Genomic DNA, 16,726 nt, shown 5'->3' with positions numbered 1-16,726 from the left:
GATTAGAAATGAGTTTATTAGAGGGACAGCACATGTAGGATGTTTTGGTGACAAGGTGAGGGAGGCGAGATTGAGATGGTTTGGACATGTGCAGAGAAGGGACATGAATTATATTGGTAGAAGAATGCTGAAGATGGAGTCACCAGGTAGGAGGAAAAGAGGAAGGCCAAGGAGGAGGTTCATGGATGTGGTGAGGGAAGACATGCAGGTAGTTGGTGTGAAAGAGGCAGATGTAGAGGACAGGGTGGTATGGAGACGGATGATCCGCTGTGGCGACCCCTAATGGGAGCAGCCGAAAGAAGAAGAAGAAGATGTTATATATATATATATATATATATATATATATATATATATATATATATATTATATATATATATATATATATATATATATATATATATATATATATATATATATATATATATATATATATATATATATATATATATATATATATATATATATATATATATATATATATATATATATATATATATATATATATATATATATATATATATATATATATATATCCATCCAGGAAGTAGGCGGTGTTAAACCGTTGTGAGGGTTGTATCCGAACTCGTTCCTACCGCTCCCCGAGCGCCCTTTTAAGTTTTTGGTAGCCTGTAAAGGGCGCCTGCGCAGGGAGCTGCGTAGCGATTGGAACGCCGCCGCACATGTACTGCGAGGTGAGGAGAAACCCGGACAGACGTCGCATCGTCGCATCGCTGATGACGTCATCGTACGAAACGAGGGGGCGGACGCGGGAGGAGGCGTCGGATTGCCACGTCGGATTGCGTGTAAAAAAAGGGAAAAAAAAAACCTAACTCGGACTAAGTTTGCTACTTGATTGAGTGTATGAGACTGTGTGAGTGAGTGAGTAAGTGAGTGTGTATGTGTATTAGGAAAATAAACACAAACAACAACAACCTTCTTAATACCCGGAACCGTTACTCGAGCGCGTGACTCTCGCTTTTTTTTTCTCCCCACGCCGAAGAACATCTGATCGTTATTAGACACACCACCGCGAGTGGGTTTTTTTTTGTGTTGGCTGTGGACCCGATGCTGCACTCCGGCTGACTGATGCGTCCAATCCATCCGCTCGGAATTGATGCGTGAGTGGTTTCGATCCCCTTGTTTATTCCCGTGCACACGTTCACACACACGTTAACACACGCACCCGACCCGGGAGGAATCGCAGACAAATCAAACGGATCAGTCGATCAATTAGTGTATCGATCGATCTAGTGCTGAGCTTGGGATGCAAACTTTGCTGCAAGGTAGCTTCAGAGCTAACCCATGCTAACTCGCTAGCACACGTATACAGCTAAGCAAAAAAGTCCACGCTTCTTTTTTGTTCTTTTCTTTCTTATGTATTTGACATCCAGTCATGCATTTAGAACTAGGGTTAATTGCTATATGTGTGTGTGTGTGTGTGTGTGTGTGTGTGTGTGTGTGAGTGAGTGAGTGAGAGAGAGTGTGAGTGTGAGTGTTTGGCTTGAAGTTGGTAGAAAGGTGAAGCCATATAAAAGCTACAGGTTGCATTTACCTGCAAACTCACGGCTAAGTCGAGTGCACGCGCTGGACGCTGCTATGCCAGCGACTTGGCGCACGAGCTCCGAGTGCAAGTCGGAATATATGATGCGTTTGTTATTGCTATAATATTTAAACACGTATACACCCGCGCACGCACGCGCGCTGCTACAAGTCCCGCATGCTAATCGTGCATTACTCTTTTATTTATTATTGTTTTTTTTCGTCGTCTGTCGTTATGTGTACGTGGAAGCCACTTGGTGTTTCAGTAGACATTGTGAAATTACGGTGGTTGAACTTCATGGTGTAATTTTTATTTTTTTCTTCTTGCGTTTAGTTCCTCATTTTGCTTTGGTCTGAGTCTTTGCAAACATATGGCAAGAGCGTGCAGCACAAACCACGTACACATGTACACATTTTAACTAGAAAGACTATTTTAGTTAAGAAGTAACTTATTTTTATTGTGGTTGAAGTCCAGGCCTCGATCCCAAATGATCTCATATTTACACCTCTACATGAATGAAATACCTCCCTGGTGCAGACACGTGGCTTTAATAATCGTCATACGTCACAAAATTAAATTGCATGATGGTGCATGTTCATGCAATACAGCATTTATAACGACTGAAGTATTCAGAACATCTGAATTGTGGTTCTTCACCAAACCGTTACCACAAAGTTGGAAGCGCACATTTGCACATGATCTTTCGGATGCAGTAGCATTAGAGTTTGTCTTCACCTGAACTAACAGGTTCAAACCTGCTCAAGCATGACACTCATATACAAATCAAGCTCCATAAAAGATGGTTTGGAGTGAAAGATCTCCTGCTATAGAGCTCTGACCTCAACCCTATTGATACACATGTATTGGGATGAATTGGAACACTGGCTCCAATTCAGGCACTTCTTCCTTAAACATTTACATTTGCGGCATTTAGCAGACACCCTTATCCAAAAGCGCTTGAGTCTCTAGCAATGAATAAATCTACACCGGTACTTAATATAAATATAACTCTTGAATTCTACAAAACAAACCTGGAAAGTGCTAATTTAAGTGTTTCAGGGAGAGGTAGGTCTTCAACCGTCGCTTGAAGATAGTCAGGGACTCCACCACCTCGGTGCCAGAACAGAGAAGAGCCTTAAAGTATACAGTATACTTACCTCTCATTCTCAGTTCAATTCATTTTATTTGTATAGCGCTTTTAACAATGAACATTGTCTCAAAGCAGCTTTACACAGATAATGTGGTGATTAAAAGTGAATATGTTCTTTATAAGTAAGTTTGTCCCTGATGAGTGAGCCGGTGGCGAATGTGGCGAGGAAAAACTCCCCGAGATGGCATAAGGAAGAAACCTTGAGAGGAACCAGACTCAAGAGGGAACCCATCCTCATCTGGGTTGCACCGAATGTCCATTTATAGCAGATATACAATGTTGCGGGTGCAGTGATGATGATCAGAAGCAAAACGTAGTCCTGAGTCAGTGTAGCAGACTGTTGACATTAACTACAGTCCAAATCCATCCTCAAAGCTCCTGTTCTTACTTCAGAATTTCATGGAACCACCCAAGGCATTGATGAGAAACCGTCCCAAGCTGCACAGAGTGGCCTTTAGTCGAAGAGAACTTTATCCAGAGGCAGGCCTGGATGAAGTGGAAAGATCCACGGAGGGGAGAAGGGCAGGAACCGTGGTCACTGGAACCTCAGAAGAATGTTTAACTCGACCTTCTGAGAGAAGGTGATACCAGTCGAGCAGTGATGGAGGACCTCAGACAGCGTAATCAATACCTGAATTTACTGACTGAATGAGGACAAATCGAATCCGCTAGTGGAACATCTTCCCAGAATTGTGGAGGTTAAGGTGGAAATAAGGAACTAAATGTTGATTAAAATTTTGTCTTATGGTCAGGTGTCCACAAACCTTTGTTCATATAGTGTATGTTTAAAGCATTGGTGTGTTGAAGGAAAACTGAATCTATGAGCAAAAGTGATGAATGATGTTGATGAGCTGTGGTCGGACTGATGCTCTTTTCCAAAATGATTTCTAATAACAGCGATTCAGCCAGCAGCTGTCCAGTTGTGGTGAACGTGTGCTCATTTATCCTTAAACCCTTCTTCTTGACTGACAGGAGTTGAATTCAGTGTGAACTTCTGTTCTGTTGTAGCTTATTGTGTTCGGAGATACGTTTATAGAATGAGCTCTTATCCAGAGCAGCCAATGAAAATGCTGCAAAAGCGCCAATCAAAAAGTCTATTCTGACGCTGGTTGATTAGGTCACAGACTAAACATCCAGCCAGTCTGAAGCTCTGGCTTTTTAGGAGAATTGCTATTTGAAAATGTAGATATTTAGATGCTGTTTGAAGACTGCTGGAAATTCAGCTGGTGGAACATCAAGTGGAAGTTTGTTCCACCACCTACAGTACAGACCAAAAGTTTGGACACCCCTTCTCATTCAAAGAGTTTTCTTTATTTTCATGACCGTGTGAATCTACAATGTTCATAGTCATGAAAATAAAGAAAACTCTTTGAATGAGAAGGTGTGTCCAAACTTTTGGTCTGTACTGTATATGCCAGAAGCATTTCTTTTTTGTACCCTGAGAGATGGTGGAATCAGTCGAGCAGTTGGAGCGTGGTAAGAAGTGCTGTGAGGTAGAGTTTTGCGTGTCCACTGTAGGCGAGCTTCTGTGTTTTGAGTTTGATGTAGGCAGATACAGGATACCAGTAAAAGCAGTGTAGAAATAGGATGGTGTGGGAGATCCAGTTTTCAAACCAGTTGGTCATACGCGTCAGACCTATTATTATGCCATTTCCAAAGAAATCGATTTTGTATGTCCCAGACTGTTGTTAGTCAAGTTTATTTCTATAGCGCTTTTCACAACAGACATTGTCTGAAAGCAGCTTTACAGAATTTTAGGAGTGAAAGTGAACAGTGTGTATTTATCCCTGATGAGCAGCCATGGTGACTGTGGCAAGGAAAACCCCCTTAGATGTTCTGAGGAAGAAACCTTAAGAGGAACCAGACTCAAAAGGGGAACCCATCCTCATTTGGGTGAATGTTAGGTAGTTGAGGTAACCTCAGTTGTGTTTGCTGGGTTCTCCTCCGCTGCGTCGAGTCTCTTATCTGCACCTGCTCAATTTTCTTATTTCGTTAACCTGCTTTTGAATCAGCTAGGAAATGCGACGTGTGTGTGTGTATTGGTGTGGTTTTATATTTGCTCATGTCAACATTTCATGCATATGGTCCGCATATTCTTTACTCCATACATTACTGGTGATCAGCATTGTAGCTTACAAATCTATTGTATATCTCAACTTCCATGTTTGCTAAACATGACCATTGGAGTTTTTCCCTTAAGATAATACATTAGTTTGCTGGTAGGTTGGTGTATTAGCACAGGTGCAAAAAAACCCCCTACTGTGCTTATGAGAAACCCTTGTATTCTTGATTAAAGGTAAAGAGGAAGTTACATGTAAATGGTATTTTAAAATGTGCAAGCTACTTTATTATGCAGCCTGTTGGATTTATAGAATTGAAGTTACAGACATGGTATTGAGTGCTTTAATTGATTATAGTAATCCTGTACACACACACTCTCTAGGTTAATGATTAGTAGTAGGGTTTTATGCCTTTATTTTCAGCTGGAAATTTTCCACTGTTCTATCAACCCACTCGACACACGAGGTGTAAACGAAGCCGAGCGTCCCTCCGTACTTCAAACACCCTCATGACTGTTTTAAGTTCAAGATGTTTAATAGATACTCAAATCCCTGCATTTGCATTTCCCAGGCAACCAAATTGTACCCGATTTGCACATTTTGGACAAATCCGATCTCATTATATGAATATTGTGCCGTAATGCGTTATAGAGTCGATACTAATTGTTTACCTCATGTAGGCCATCAATGCTTGATCTCAGTTTTTTTCTAAACTTTTTACATTTTCTGTGATTATACTGTATTCTCCAAGGATATAACAGAATCGTCAAAGATGATGGTCATGAAAAAGTGACTTAAGGTATGAACTTCACACAGCTGACGGAGTTCAAACAATTCTGTCATGAGGAATAGTGACAAGGATTGTGAGAAGCTAGCGCCAAAAAAAATTGCTTGTCCACACTAAAACGTCTGAAAACACATTTCGAATTGTGTATGCTGAAAAAAAAAAGGGAAGAAGATTTGGTCCGTATCGTTTCTGTCCATTGTTGGATTTTCATCTGTTTGATTGGATGCAATTGTGAGTGAATGTTCAGTCCTCAAAAACAATGCAAACAATACAATACAAAGTGCAGGCTTCCTACAGATTTTGAAAAAGTATGGAATTTTATTTGAGTAATTTCCTGGTCTGGATTTTTATGGTGGTTGTAAAAAAAGGAGCACTAAGTATAAAAAAAAAGAAAAAAGGTTTCCATACTATTGCCTTATTTGTTTTCTAAAATAAAAAAAATGAAGAATTTGTAAACAGGCTGTGTGTAAATGAATCCCGATCTAAAAATGCTCTGTGTTCACACACGTTTCCCAAAAGTTGCTCATCCACACTGAACTGCACATAAGCAAAAAGTAAGATGCTTCGACAAAATTTCTGCCTGGCGTTTATTGCTTTTTCAGGCTCTTTAAAACGTCGTGGCAATGATTAAAAATGTGTCATTGTTTTTGAAAGCCTCCATTTTTCACAGTCCAACACTGCGAAAATGGACATCGCTTTCAAATCGTTACGTTTTCGGTGACTGAAAACGAGTTCTCAATGTGGATTGGAGGCCAAAAAACACAGAAAAATTTGCATTTTTAAACAAAAACCTATTAGTGTGGACATGGCTAAAAGTTATTTTCTTGATATTGGACTTTAGTGCTGTTTTTTGTAGTGTTGGGCGAATTGCACATAAACAATCCTTCTGTAGCTGTAGGACTGAAGGTTTACATATAGAAATATTTAAAATTGCACCGTTTCAGAATTGCAGTTTTAATAAAATGCTGTGCATCGAACACAATTTGGTGTTTTATAATATGGTCTAGTATGTAATTATGTAATATGGAAATGTATGTAATTTTAAAATAAAAAATGCATAGGAACCTTAAAAGTGTCTCTTTTTTAAAAAATGGTTCTATCAAACTGTTCAGCATTGTCCGCCATCTTTGTTTGGCGTCGAGTGAGTCACATGGCTACCGATGCATCGGAAAACCAAACAGAAAAAAAAAAGATGCAGTTTCTTTCAGGTGAACGTGGACGTAGCCTAAAGAGCAACACGACCAAACGCTAACAAAATCGCACGTAGCATCTGAGCTGTTCATTTAAAATGCTTTCTTGTAGTAAATGCTACTGTTCACACAGGAAATGTGTAGTAAAATGAAAAGTGCAAACTTGTGAATAAAAAGTTATTTATCTTTAGTCTGAGTTAAAAAAAAAAAAAAGAAATAAATAGTAGCCTCCACTTTTAAAGCAACGTTCTAAAAGTGGACTTTTGTAGATCTCAGGAGGACCCCCAGATGATTAGCTAAAAATAAATATAGCACATTAAATGGTATCACCTGCGGTGTCTGTGGTTTTGTTGGGCATAGTTGTTCATAGGCTGTGGTTTTAGCTTAGTCTCAGCCACACTTTGCTCAGCACAAGGCACAGCAAGGGTCTTGAAGCATTTTACACATTACACAGGGTCCATTGCGAAAGCAAAGTTTTGTGTGTTTTTGAAAGTGATTAAAGAGGTTAGTCCTGTCTCGGCTAATAGCGAGTAAACTAGATCACTTTGTCTGTGTAGTAGAAATATCGGTCAGGAGTTCTCTTACTGTGCCTACATTTAACAATGAAATGTATCAGCACCCTGAAGGACCTGCTTTCATCTTGGTTTTTAAGTTGAGTTGCTTTGACCAATGTGTCAAGTAGTGCAGGAAAACCAGATTTGACATGTAAACGCCTCATATTGATGCCCGTGGCTGTTCTGCACACTTCATCGCATTGCTTTCCAGTCACCACATGCGAACAGTGGAGAGCGGAAACGCGCGCTTGGTGCGAAGAACTTTCGCATTTCGAAGTATGAAGACGTGATCAATAGAAGATCGATATGTCAGGGGAAACACCGATTAGTCGTCACATCAGTTTAAACACAAGAAGGCTCCCTGATTTTCATTGTCATTGTGTATGTTTTAACATTATCACATCTAAGGCCCCGCCCCTCACGAGTTCCAAAAATCTGTGAATTTTGGACGCAGCCCCCGTATCTTTTTAGCGAATTCATCTAGACATTTGTCCATTTAATACAATAATGTGTTTTAAAAATGTGTATGAAATTTGTTAGTGAAAACAGTTTACAATGTTCTTCCTAACGTTCATGAATTCCCGTGAATTTTAAGATAATCCGCAACTTGCTGTTAGTTCCAAATGAGAACCCGTGAATTTTCCGAGCCGTGAGTTCCGGAACGCGAATTATCGGGGGACTGTACCTGGTTTCCTCCCGTGTTCTCAGCAGGCATATGGAAAACATTTTACATGCTGAAAGTCTAGTTTGGCTCCAGCATTTAAAAAAAAAAAAAGGTAATATTATCATTCTAGCAAGATTACATACATTCTGGGGAAAAAAAAACATGGAGACACCTGGCTTTTTCAGTCATATGTGGTTCTTACCAGAAAGCTTGAGAACGAAGGAGCACAAATCTTCATAAGCGCACTCATTGGAACATCTTTCCTGTATAGTGGATGTTAATTATAACAAGAATTGGGGACTAAATATAGAATGAGACGTTCAAAAAGCACATATGAATCTTAGTCAGGTGTCCACAAACCTTTTTACCCCATATAGTGTATCTGGGGGGGTGGTTTTGAATATTTTCTGAGGTAATGTTCTTTTGCATATGAACATTGAAAGTGACTTGACATGAAACAATACAATAAAGTCAGCAGAAGAGATGTTTACTAATAACAGCCTTGTGTTGTAGCAATCAGACATTTGAATGCATTTGTATTTGAAATGACACCAAATTGAACCAAAATAAATGCAATATTTTTTTTAAAAAGCTCATTAGAATGTTTTATATTTAAAGGTAAATAATTTTCTTGTTAATGTGAAACGATTGCGCTTTATATAATTAGGTCAAATAACACTTGACACCGCTGCCTAACATCTACCTGAAACATCTGCATGAGTAAGTCCCATTTCAGTTCATACAACTGCTATTTCTTCACTTGCCCGAAATTCATTTCTGGTTACGCCGCTGCCAGCGCACCATGCTTTCCGAAAAGATTTTTGTGTAGATTTGCATCAAGTGTAACCCACATTTCACCTGCATGTCAGTTTCAGTTTTACTTTTTCCAATTTTACATGGTTCTTGTGTGACACGTGCTGTAACCTTTGCTTCTGTTTAAGTTTTTTTGGACTGTGCTTTTTCGGACTGTGATATAATCACGCTGAGGCAGTCAGGTTCCCATTAATAGACTTTGTACTCTCTATGCTGCCGCTGCTGCTTCTACCTTTGAAGCTGCCCCTTCTGGCTCAGTAAAAGCCTCCACTGAAGCAGTCTCTCCTACTTCTTAAGCTGCTCTAAATATGATTATTTTATTTTTAAAGCTGCCTCTGCTACCTCTGAAGCTGCCACGTCTGTCTTTCAAGCTGCCTTTGCTACCTCTGAAACTGCCGCCTCTGTCTTTAAAGCTGCCACTGCTACCTCTTAAGCTGCCAATTTTGTCTTTTAAGCTGCCTTAAAAGACAAAATTGCGCTGGAGAGATATGCGCTGGAGAGATATGCGCTGGAGAGAAGGGGAATGAAAGTCAGTAGGAGTAAGACAGAGTACATGTGTGTGAATGAGAGGGAGGGCAGTGGAGTAGTGCGGTTGCAGGGAGAAGAGCTTCAGAAGGTGGAGGAGTTCAGGTACCTGGGGTCAACAGTGCAAAGTAATGGAGAGTGTGTTAGAGAAGTGAAGAAAAGAGTGCAGGCAGGGTGGAGTGGGTGGAGAAGAGTGACAGGAGTGATTTGTGATAGTAGCGTATCTGCAAAAATGAAAGGGAAAGTTTATAGGACTGTGGTGAGACCTGCAATGTTGTATGGATTAGAGACAGTGGCATTGAGTAAAAGACAGGAGGTGGAGCTGGAGGTAGCAGAGCTGAAGATGTTGAGGTTTTCATTGGGAGTGACGAGGATGGATAAGATTAGAAATTAGTTTATTAGAGGGACAGCGCATGTAGGATGTTTTGGTGACAAGGTGAGGGAGGTGAGATTGAGATGGTTTGGACATGTGCAGAGGAGGGACATGAATTATATTGGTAGAAGAATGCTGAGGATGGAGCCACCAGGTAGGAGGAAAAGAGGAAGGCCAAGAAGGAGGTTCATGGATGTGGTGAGGGAAGACATGCAGGTAGTTGGTGTAAAAGAGGCAGATGTAGAGGACAGGGTGGTATGGAGACGGATGATCCGCTGTGGCGACCCCTAATGGGAGCAGCCGAAAGAAGAAGAAGAGAAGCTGCCTCTGCCACCTCTGAAGCTGCCACTTTTATATCTCAAGCTACCTCTGAAGCTGCCTCTGCTTCCTCTAAAGCTGCCACTTTTGTCTTTTAAACTGCCTCTGCCACCTTTGAAGCTGCTACTTCTATATCTCAAGCTCCCTCTCATACCTCTGAAGCTGCCTCTGCTGCTTCTAAATCTGCCACTTCTGTCACATTTGAAGCTGCCACTTCAACTTCTGAAGCTGCCGCTACTCTCGCCTCTAAAGCTGCTACTTATATCTCCGAAACTACCGATTTTCTCTCTGAAGCTGCCATTGCTACTTCTAAAGTTGACACTTTTAGCTCTAAAGCTGCCTCTGATGACAATTATGCAAAAGGCTGCAGAGCTTTTTCAGCAATATGATTATTAATTGAAAATATTGCAACCCGTCTCAGAGAAGCAAAGTTTATCTCGACAGTATCATGATATTCATGATAAAATTCTGTTGACTTACTACTTTCTGTTTAGCTGCATGATCAGACAGGAATCATATGTTATTTTGATTTTGTTAATAGCGGCGTTAGTTTGGCTCGCTCTTCGGCGTCATCTGATTCGTCTTGAGACAGGCGTCAGCAAACATGAGTCATTTATTGAGAAACGACCATGTTATTATTAACTTTTATAAAAGGTTAGGCAGCTTATTGTGATAACGAAAATGGTTGGTGATTCTTCAGCTCTTTATTCTAGTCGATAATTTAAAATGTAATAAATTCAGTTGTTCGAGAGCATGAGTGCGTTTCGTTTTTCTCTCTCTTTCTACTTGACTTTCTTATTCCCGATACTATGTATTATGTTCTTTGGTGAATGTCAGGTGGTTATGGAAGCAATTAATTCATATCTGATGTCACATCTCGTGCTTATGAAATCAAAACCCTGGTGCTTTACAAATTATATCTGATTAATGATTTATAATTTAACTTTTAATGACTTTCATGTCTATGCTCTTTTAACCCCCAGTGGCCGGGCAACAGTGGGGGAGGAGGCCGTGAGGACGTTGGAGACGGGAGCTGCTGGGACTGCGCTGGTGGTGGTGGTGCTGGTGGTCGGCACCGTGCGAGCCGGATATGCCCGGAGGTCGCAGGGGTCCGAGTAGACAGCAGCTGAGCCGCTCGGCGTTGCCGTCCCTGCAAACTTTGGTGGGGGGCAGCCTCAGCAACGGCACAGGCCACAGGAGCAGGTACGCATATAAATAACAATGATGATTTAAAAAAAGATCATATATCCTATGAGTCAGTTTCAGTCGTCTTGGTCCTTACACATCATCTATGACTTATATTCGTATTATTTGGTTTTATTTTTTTGATCTCAAAACTGTGCTGTTCCAATACTTTTGAAGAGAGAGCTATATCTCATTTTAGATTCACAGGTTAATCCAGTGCACAATACTCACTTCATGACTTGATGATTAATTATGTGCAACATTTTACTTAAGTAAAATACAAGCTCTTTTACACCATAAGTATTAATAAACTGTATTAATGCTCTTCCTGTTCCATGTGCCAACATACTTCTTAATGTATCACTCTAGGCTTCTTGTACATCTCACTGACTTTCAGCACACACTGTTAAGATCAAACAGCTCCGATTTCTCCTTCAGGAACTTAGGGTTTATATTTTGCTCCCAGGTTTCTAAAACGCTGATGTTGCTTTGAATGAGTGATATCCATCCTGGACAAGCCTATTTGACCCCTGGACTTTATTCTGTTCTTGACTTGAGGCAGAGATTACAGATATTCAGTAGGTGAAGTAAAGAGACCTATTGAAGGAGCTGTGCACTTCATCAGGCCTCTTGTAGAATTGATTTATCAGTCAGTGTGGACATTGATCTGTTATGCTTCGACACAGACAGGGGAATAAAATCCATCCGGTATTTTCACTGACTTTTTAATTGCATTCATTGTGGGTTTTTTTTTCTTCAGTTTTTTTTTTTTTTTAATGAAAATCACTAATCAATATAAAATGAATCAATGCAAGGTACATACATCTTTATTGCAAACTTTATTATTTTTTTATTTCAAAAGGTCAAGACTAACACTCTTGCTGTTTGCTCTTCAGCAGCGTAATGGATTCATAGTACTGGTAGTCCCCGACTTACAATGGAGATTACAAAATACAACATATACAAAACCCTAATTCATGGTATTTATGTATAAAAGTGAACAAATTCAGTCATGCTGTTTCTTTCTGTAAAAAGAAAACCCCAAACAATACAGCATTTGAGCATGCAAAGGGAAGCAATTTGTGTAAATCAACATTTGTATTGTTTTTAATGATAATTGCAGATGGCAAGTTGACAACCATGCTTAAAAAATGTACTGTATTTTTCGGACTATAAGCCGGTACTTTTTTCCTACGTTTTGAACCCCGCGGCTTAAACAACGAAGCGGCTAATTTATGGATTTTTCCTGGGGTTTTCCGGATTCACAAACTTCAAGCTACAAATCTGAGCGACATAACATTAGACCAATGAAATCTCCGAACGGAAACGAAAAAACGCACCTCACCTGTGATCTGAGCTGCACAGCATCGGGAGAAAATCTTCCACCGGTGGCGCACGACGATGACAAAAGATAAAGGGTGAAAGGAAGGAGGAAGACAGTGAACAATGACTTTCTTGGTCGGCTACTGTTTAGATACAAGCCGTTGTAACGCGTTGAGTCAGGGTGAAGGGAGAGCTCGCTAACTCCAGTTGCAACAGAAATCATATAAGCACAGACAGGTTTCCAAAACTCGTGCTTTTTTATTTTTCTTGGCAACAGCGTTACGGGTTAGTCAAAGAAACTTAGAAATGAGCATCAGAAAATAATAAGGACATAATCCTCAGTCTCACACGCGCACACACGCAGTAATACCGGAAGAATGCAGTGACGTGCTATTCCCAAAATACCGCTATGCTCCTAATAGAAGCGCAACATATTGCATTTAGTGTCTTTCGTTAAAGTCTGTGTAAAGTTTATTAGTTTCAGTGTAGACACCTGCAGCTTATAGACAGGTGCGGCTTATTTATGTTTAAAATAAAATGCTTCGTCAAATTCAGTGGGTGCGGCTTATATTAGGGTGCGCTTAATAGTCCTGAAATTACGGTATATAAACTATATTACAACATTGTTTTGACAATTTCTATTTAGAAAGACATTTTGTTCAGTTGGGAAGATATAAGCATCTAGAATATAGAATTAATTTAATTTTGTATAATAATTAAATGATAAATGCATGTTGTAGACAAATGCTATAAAAAGAGAACGAAACGAAATGCAGCAAGCGAACAGGCTTAATAAAATAAAGGAAAAAATATGAATTGGTGTACAAATGCATAAACATTCGCTGAAAACCACAACAGTGAGTAAAAATTATTTTTCACTGCTGCTTTTAGATTTCGTGTTTGTTCGCACCGTTTTAATTGAATCCCTCACGATGTAGTGAGCGAGCTGATTGCGCAACCTGATGCTCGCGAGGCACGACAGAACAGATCCAGTGCGACTTTCCCGAAATCACAAACCAACAGTTTACACAATAGCACTTCATTAAACTGTATCATTTACACATGATGAGGATTATACAGTTTTTACTTAACCGTGCTGATGTTTTACCTTCATTCATGACTTGGGACCGACACCTTTTCCTGCTCCTGGTTGACCCTGAACTCTCTGCCCTTTAACAAGCGGCTGTTTATCTTGCCATCGTGCTAAACCCGTAACTTGAGAAGCCCAACTATTTAATAACGCCATTCGTAGACAGAGAATTTCATTATCGATTATTAGCGATTTTATCAATTGGCTGTTGTCCTACTTGAAAATATCATAAGTCAAAACCTGAGTCTTATCACGGATGGTGATGAGTATGCGGTAGTAAACTGTAATTTGTTAATAACAACACATTACAGTATATTATTCAGCAAAACAGATAGATTTACACGTCCGTAATGTATAAGCCATTCAGTATATATGTATGTGGCAGCGGGTGCATGGACGAGCGCCGGCCCACGAGTGGATGGCGTAGCATATATCGCTACGTTTGCCTGCCACGCAAAACAAAATATTTGTATAAACTTTTGTCCTCATAAGATTGAAAATTCGAACTATCGTAACTTATGGACCATCTATAATGATAAGTATAAAGGGGTAAAAATTATACGTCTGTACTGTTCTTTATCCTGATTGGTCAGAAGATTTTATTGTTTCTTAGGTGACAACTTTCGTGTAAAAAACTAAAAAATACAAATTTTGAATTGTTTGCCATGATGATGCTCTGTAGTATGTATTATTTATTTATTTATTTAGTTTTTGTCTGTCAGGGAACAAATTTATAGCAACTCCCCGTTTATAGCACTTTCCGTTATTGTGCTGGCTGTTTAGCAGTAACGTGTTGCTCTTTCCCAGGAGCAGTAATTCATCGGGTCTGTCGGCTCCCCCGCTCACGACCCTGATTACGCCCGAACCGGTGCGCCACTGCCGCATTCCCGAGCTTCCCCTGGACAGCAGCTTGCTTTTCGAGTTTCTGCTCTTCCTCTACCTGCTGGTGGCCCTCTTTGTGCAGTATATAAACATCTACAGGACGGTGTGGTGGTATCCTCACATCCACCCCGCTGCCTCTACCTCGCTGGTATGTATTACTGCTGCACATCTTACAACACACATTTACACATATACAATTTTTTTTTAAAGTGAATGCAAATGCTGTGTGAAAGAAAATGCGTCAAAGGGAACGAGTGAGGATTGAAGTGAATTTAATACTTATGTGGCAGAAATTACCATGTGGCCTACATGCTACCTGGTTTTATTCAAATCAAGTTAATCAGCTGTCAAAAGCAGAATCCAGGTTTTTTTTCTTGTCCTTAAATTTGTGTGGGCAAAATGTATGCGTTAGACTAATAATCGTATTATAGTAAATTATATATTATATACCATGGTTGTTAGGAAAACGCGCAGAAACTCATCCCTGGTGGCGTACGGTATAAAACATTTCTTCGTGCTATGTATCCGTTTCTCGTCACAGATCACTTGATCCTTGTAGCTCTCTATAATAAATAGCAACGGTTAAAGACTTCCTCGCTGTAATTTAGCGAGGGAGTTTCAGATCCCTACATCTGTAATACAACGGTTTGCATGTGAAAATGGTATGTCACGTAAGCTTTCATAAGGGTTTTTGGAAATGATTAATCATTAGTTACTGGTTTTAAAGTTTAGAGGGGTTCTTGTATCACATAAATCTTAAACTTTTCACCATTGTGCGACTTTTTTCAACTTATCCCCAAAATGTTACCACAAAGTTGAAGGCACACAATTGTACAGGATTAACAGTATTTACTTTAGATGTAGTAGTAGGAGACAACTTTCACTTCACTTGAACTAGGAGACCAAAAACCTCTTCCAGCTGGACTGTGACCCGTTATAGAGCTCTGACCTCAACCCTACTGAACACTGTCTAGCTGACTGCACCCCAGGTGTCCTCATCCTGCATCAGTACCTGATTTTACTAAAGCTCTTGTAGTATGTAAATATGTAATTCGCACAAATCTCCACAAGCGCACTCCAAAATCTAGTGGAACATCTGCCCAGAAGTGTGGACATTATTATAACAGCAAGACTAAATGTGGAATGGGATGTTTATCTGTGCATATCATATGGCCAGGTGGTCCAGGCTTTTCTTGTATTTGTGGTGTAGTATGTACCAACCAATTGAGACTAATCTTGTAGAGATTTGTGACTGAATGAACACACACACACACATGAACCCATGTGAAGTATATCTTCATGGAGCTGGCTTTGTGCACAGTCACAGTGTCATGCTGGAACAGGTTTGGGTCTTGTAGTTCAAGTGAAGGGGAAATGTATTTTATTCTATTTTAAAGACAGGTGTCCCAATAGTTTTGCCTATATACAGTTCTTCATATTGAATGATAGAAAAATGTCTATTGGTAGATTTTCTACATCCTCCATATTACCATCTCGTGGTGTGAAACGTCCATATTGTCATACAAGATTTTAATAAAAGCTGAAATCAGCATTAAGTTGTTCCAAGTTCATCCTTATACATGTACTTTTATTTTGGTCACCCGTTAGTTGCGTCTAATGCGTGGTCTTTTTCTATTCCTAGAACTTTTATCTGATAGACTACCACCTGGCTATCTTCATCACCGTGATGCTGGCCAGAAGACTAGTATGGACCATTGTCTCTGAGGTATTGTGTTATACTTCCTTATAAAGCGCTGTAAACAGGATGTGGAACATATTGATATATATAATGTAGGAACTTTAACGCAGTGAAATAAAATTCAGGTACTTCCCTCTTCTTGTGGGAAATTTCTACTGCAGGGAATTTTTTTTTTTTTTTTTGTTTGACATTTCTACATCGATTGCAAACATATACAGGTGATGTTACCAAATGGGACTTTGGTATACAGGTTGAACAAGTAATACACCTCAAACGAATATAGGTGGAGTTTTCCTCTTTTTGTTTTTGTTTTTTTCTTTGTTTTTTCCTGTCAAAGCTTCAGGCTATTTGTGCACATTGAGATCCTGCAGGATGAAACAAACAAAATAATCACAAGTATAAAAGTTTGTACGGTTGTGATTCGTGTGACAGCTCAGCAAATATTTTGGGGAGAATTGCCAGGTTTTTAGCAAAATCCCCCCTTGAAGTACAAGTCAAAAACCACTTTTGAAGTCTTGAAACAATCCCAGCATCATATAAGGAAAGGTAGGAACAAGTTCATCTTTTGGGGAA

At 39.7% G+C, this 16,726-nt stretch overlaps 1 protein-coding gene across 1 annotated transcript in view; it reads left to right on the top strand.

Moving 5' to 3' along the window:
* The first annotated feature begins 745 nt into the window (after positions 1-745).
* tmem39a (transmembrane protein 39A) overlaps positions 746-16,726 on the top strand; it is a 31,586-nt gene continuing 15,605 nt past the window's right edge. The window contains exons 1-4 of the mRNA XM_046838402.1: positions 746-1,118; positions 10,958-11,177; positions 14,380-14,602; positions 16,097-16,180. Of these exons, the coding sequence (XP_046694358.1) occupies positions 11,065-11,177; positions 14,380-14,602; positions 16,097-16,180 (420 nt within the window). The 5' untranslated portion in view covers positions 746-1,118; positions 10,958-11,064. The remainder of the gene's footprint in view (positions 1,119-10,957; positions 11,178-14,379; positions 14,603-16,096; positions 16,181-16,726) is intronic.

This window comes from Silurus meridionalis, chromosome 24 (assembly GCF_014805685.1).
Source record: "Silurus meridionalis isolate SWU-2019-XX chromosome 24, ASM1480568v1, whole genome shotgun sequence".
NCBI lineage: Eukaryota > Metazoa > Chordata > Actinopteri > Siluriformes > Siluridae > Silurus > Silurus meridionalis.
The sequence above is the reverse complement of the archived record's forward strand: the minus strand, read 5'-3'. Positions and strand labels throughout refer to the sequence as shown.